This window comes from Ostrinia furnacalis, unplaced genomic scaffold, assembly GCF_004193835.3.
Source record: "Ostrinia furnacalis isolate ACB-3 unplaced genomic scaffold, ASM419383v2 OfSCF4111, whole genome shotgun sequence".
Taxonomy (NCBI): domain Eukaryota; kingdom Metazoa; phylum Arthropoda; class Insecta; order Lepidoptera; family Crambidae; genus Ostrinia; species Ostrinia furnacalis.
In genome coordinates, this window is record NW_021134350.1 from 3,263 (window position 1) to 8,689 (window position 5,427).

The 5,427-nt window shown below is 33.9% G+C and overlaps 1 protein-coding gene across 1 annotated transcript; it reads right to left on the reverse strand.

Annotated features, from left to right (window-relative positions):
* Positions 1–254: 254 nt before the first annotated feature.
* Positions 255–3,668, reverse strand: LOC114358798 (uncharacterized). The gene is made up of 5 exons (XM_028312844.1): positions 3,486–3,668; positions 3,270–3,338; positions 1,863–3,178; positions 1,613–1,791; positions 255–1,528 (listed from the first exon to the last, which is right to left on the reverse strand). The coding sequence occupies exons 1-5, from the start codon at positions 3,607–3,609 to the stop codon at positions 931–933; spliced, it is 2,286 nt and encodes a 761-aa protein (XP_028168645.1). The 5' UTR covers positions 3,610–3,668; the 3' UTR covers positions 255–930.
* Positions 3,669–5,427: the final 1,759 nt, after the last annotated feature.

Sequence of the window (5,427 nt, forward strand, 5' to 3'; positions counted from 1 at the left end):
GAACTGGCTACGCTTCGGTGACCTCTTCGGGGAAACCGAGGGTTTTGCTTGTGCAATTGCTGACGAGGTAATGATGACGAACAACTACCGAAAATATATCTTGAAGGACGGTACGGTCGANACAACTTATAAACATTTTCACTTTGGTCTACCTAAGAACTGCAATGTTTTTTCAATACATAGTTATACATATCGCTCATTTGGAGCGACAGTGACACAAATGCAAATAAGTTAACTTTACACCAGATCAGAATAAAGATTATTTCTAGGTTCAAAAGAAGATTCTGAAGCATTCTTAGGGCTAATTATTATTTTTAAATTGTTTTATTATAGCTAGAACTCTTGGTTCATAAATAACCACATTTTTTTTATTATTTACTACTCCAAAAACGGGATAAAAAATTTTTTTTCGTTATAGTACTTACAAATGCGTCGTTGTTTCCCTCGGTGAAGACAGTTAAAGAAATTAAGTCGTTTGATTCTTCAAATAAAAGAACTTTATTTTTCAATAATATTCTGTTTTTATTATACTTATACAAAATTTTAAGAGATCTTTGACATAATATTATATGCACCAGCATAACGGAGTATTAATTTATGTACGACCATAACCAACACACAATAATAACAATGGATCCCTCACATTATACTTAAATTACATTTAAGAACTATTCAACATTTTGTAGACTAAGTACAGTCTTATCAGTTACTAATATGGCATGTTTAAATCACAGTCATTTACTACAATTATCTTAATGTTATATTATTGTCTTATTGCTTACACTCAATTAATAAAGAAAAGTTTTAACAATTTTAGTCTTTCATCGTTATAATAAGTACGTAAATGTCTCACAGTTACAAAATAATCACGTAAATTAATAAAAAAATCTTTTATAAAGAAAAACAATTAGTATAGCTACTAGTAAACAATTAAAACAAGCTTTCGTAAAATCCAGAATAACATCTAGGAACAATATTTTTTTCTAGCAAAATACGCAAATCCTGCTTTTTTTGATCTGAAATTGCTATCTTTGAATTATAAGCTGGCTCTAGGCAAATATCTGTAATACTTAAATTAAAGTCAGAGCGTGTTTTCCTTAAATTTTTTGTGGGTTTTGTGCTTACTTGTTGCCATTCATCTGCGTAAGAGTACTTTATAGTGTAAGTGTCAATGCTTTTTACAAATCGAATAGCTTTTATTTCTGTTAATTTTATCGGATTGCCTTTTAGATCTTTGTTAATATTTAACCCAATATCCTCAAACAGCTTTTTTAGATCATAAAAATCGTCATAGTTTAGCTCGTGAACCACAAAAGGTTTACCAGTTTTCTTGGCATTCCTTACCAGTTGCACGTACTGGTGAGGACTGTAAATAGGACCAGATCTCTTTGCTCTTTTAATGGCCTTTTCAATCAGTGAGTGAGCGTTGTCACCCTCATTCTGGGTGTGGCCGCGAATCAAAAATTTGTGCGTGATTGACGTAATTGGTAGAGTTTCAACTGCATAGTAGTACATGCCAAGGAGAAACCTGAAAAAATAAACATAATAATTTTAAAATTTGGTAAAAACAATAACAATAAAATAAAATAAGAACATAATGATTTTAACGAACCTATTCTTCTGCTGCCCACAACAATTATCCGAGTAAAATATAATGTTGCAATTAGGATGACGCTCTGAAATCTCTTTTAGAAACTTTAGTACACAGGACCCAATTTCAATAGCCCCTCGATTACCTAGCCCTTCGTGCCAGAAATAACAACTTGTAGTATTATCTTTTAATTCTGTGACCTAAAACAATAAAAATATATATAAAAGGTGATTAAAAAAGGTTTTTTACTTCCACGACTCGAAATACTCACTGTAAAGTTTAAGCAATTTAGCTTAGATTTATAAAAAAACGCCGAGCTATTTCCAGTTGGAACCGGCATGACTGCTTGTAAATCGTATATTGCAACGACTGTTTCAGCATCGGTTTTAGTTAATGCTATATCATCGGTTTTCTCTTTTCTGCTCAATTCTTTTTGTCTAAGATGTTCTTCATAAGGTTCTTCTAATTTAAGTTTGTCTGATCCAATAGCATTTTTGTACGACTCGCAGAGATCACATTGGTCCTTCTTAGGGACAAAGAAGGATAAGTTAAATTCCGTGTTAAACATTCTGTTATACATGTCATAAGATGCTACTGGCATTGCATCTCTATTCGATACGTAATTGCGATACAATTCCTTAATAGTTAGGCCACCGTCAATGAATTCACGACTTGTGTTAGCCCGAGTGTAGTGGCTCTCTATTCGGGGCACTGAATTAATGTGATCGCGAACTGACTGTACGATTTCCTCACCAACTTGATTATGATGAGAATGTTTGCCTCTCTTTTCTTCCGGAATCATACCTGTCGTACAATTTTGTCTTCCTTGCATTACTGTTCGCAATACTCTTTCTGATATGCCCATTGTATTAATAAAAAAAAATTTGCATGTCCGTTTGCTTTCTCCATTCACCGTAAAATGAAAAACACAGTTTTGGTTTCTTGTTTTAGCATTTCCTTCTTTCACTCGACGGTAAGGAACTTTCAGTGTTGTTAAGCACGAGTTTATAAAATCACGTTGTCTCTGCAATGTTCCCAAACCCCAATAGTTTTTAAATATTTCCTCTCTTTGTTCTTCAGTTATTTTATCACGACATTTTTGCCTACATTTTTCTGAACAAGGTGGTTTAATTGATTTTTCGGCAACAGTTTTTCCATTTCTAGATACATATTGCTTTCCTGAATTTCTTTGTTGCTTTCGCACATTTTTTATCCAAGCCGATTCATTACGAACTCTTTTTTTACCTTTTTTAGCAACAACTGTTTCTAAAGGTGGCGCTAAAACTTCTCTTGTAAGCATACAATTAGAATTCACAGGAGACTCGTCAGTAGTCGATATTGACGATGCGCTAGTAGAAGTACTGGATGAACTAGAGGAAGAACTGGATGAGCTAGATGATGATGAGCTCGAAGACCTCGAAATAACACGGTGGCGGCGCTTTGCAGATTTTTGTGGCACATATTCATCGCCACTATCATTTGGTGAATAGTCTTGGCCTTCACTGAGGTTTTGGTGGCTTTCAAGAAGACTGGGTGATAAATTACCGTTATTTTGAGAAGAAACAACGTTTCCAGTTGAAGTCATAGCTAAAAAAATAGTTGACTGAGTAAATAAATCTGAATCACGTAAAACAAACCCTGCAGATCAATGAGAACTATAATTAAACAACTGACTTACGTTCATTACACCAATTCATATCACTGTTTTGGGTAAAGTTGGTATCCTGTTTTTCTTCATTAGGTAATTCTAAAACATAGTTAAGTAAAGTAAGAATTAAGATTTTTTTAATAATAATAACATTAGACATATGCCTTCACTATTCATAAAATATACATAGAAGATAAGATAAATTTAAATTTAAAAAAAGGATGTAGTATAACGTATTATATTTACCATTTGTACTTATATCAATCGGAGATGTTTTTGAATCAAGCGGCAATTGCCCTCCAATGCTATTAGATGCGGAACATTCATGCTGCTCGCAAAGCTTCACCAACATTCGAGCACGGCTTCCCATTTTTAGGGCTTAAAATAAATAAAAAACTGCTTAATGATAGATTTGCTACTACTGATCAATTGGTCATTATTATAAAACATGTTTAACTTTGCGGGATACTATAGACTTATTTATCACTTAAGTCCATAACAATACAAAATCCACGAAAGTGTTCGGTGCAACAGTGACGCAATTGTATTAAACGTCATAGCATCCTCAAAAGTTATATCTTTTTCAAGTGAAACAAAACACTAACGACATAAAATACAAATTTACTTTTATNGAGCGTAAGCGCGAGCGCGTGCGCAGCACGCGCGAGCGTTTACGAAAAATTTAGCTCTGTCAGTATAGCCAGGCGAGCTCCCCCTCCCCCTCCCCTCCCCCCGCATGTTGCTGCGCACGGGGCGGTTATCGTTTGTCTTTGGGCCTCTACTTTTGTTGACTTTGAGTACAAGTCGGTTGATTGCTTTTCTATTGGGCTTTTAATTATTGTTAAGTGGTTTTTTAACTGAAATGACAGACATCTAATAATATTTAATTGATTTTGTTAACTCTCAATTCTAAGAAACTTTGTTTCTGAATTGTATTTAAATTTGCATGTCTGAAAGGACTAAAAGTGCGATTATAATATTGTTAATGTTTTCATCCTTTGTTACCACTTTTTAAGCAAATAAATTATTTCTATTTCTATTCTATTCTATTTCTAATGGTTTTCTTATTTCTTAGGCTGAGTTGCACCTTTTTACTTTAACTTGAATAAACGTCAAAATTCTGTTAAGCAAAAAACATCGGTTATCGATAACGATAACCGATATAAATAAGGTTCTGTCAAAGTTAGGTGGTGCAACTCCGCTTTTGTTTTATAAATGACGCAATTACAAAAATCTTACAGAAACTGCAGTGCAAAGGTTATTATAATGAGGAAAGTTTCATTTTCTGTTTGTTTCACAAGCTCCCCCTCCCCCTCCCCTCCCCCCGCATGTTGGTGCGCACGGAGCGGTTATCGTTTGTCACTGGGCATCTTCTCTTGTTTCTTATAATCGACTTTAAGGCAGTTGGTTGCTTTTCCATTGGCCTTTTTTTATTGATATTATACAGTGTGTCCGGGCATGTAGTGATCAAACTTTAAGGGCGTAATCTATGGACAATTTTATCGATGAAAATACTTCAAATTTGGGCCCTGACCCATTACTCGAAAAATTACATCGATTTAAGTTTTTAATTTTTAGTTTACGAGGTGTAAACTAAAAATTAAAAACTTAAATCGATGTAATTTTTAGTTTACACCTCTTCTTTAAAAAACAAGTGAAAGCGTGGGTAGCTTAACATTCATAGGCAAATATTTTATATCATGCGATAGCCAATAAAATTATCTGTTAGTAGAAGAAGAAAGCAGACACAAGTTTCATACATTTTATGGGAGTAAGAATGGATTTAATTAGAAAAATACATTACTTTTTTCACTTCTTTTTCAGTTATTTTCCAACACAAGAAAAACCAGGTCGTTAAGGTATGTTTTATTTGCATTGTATTATTAGTATTTGAGCTATTCTACAAAAAGAATGTCAATTTATTAGTCTACGTCTATTAGTTTCGACGTAATTGTGGAACAAAGCTACCCCTTCCCAGCGGTTTCCATAGCGCACGCGACATGCGAAAAGGCACTGCCTGAAAGAATCACACAACCTACTCCGATTACTATGGAATTGTCGGTTGGTTGCTTTTCTATTTGGTTTTTAATTATTGTTGTGGTTTTTTAACTGAATTGGTTTTCATATTGCTTAGGCTGAGTTAAACGCACCATCTCAATTAAACGGTAACTATGACGATAACCAGAGC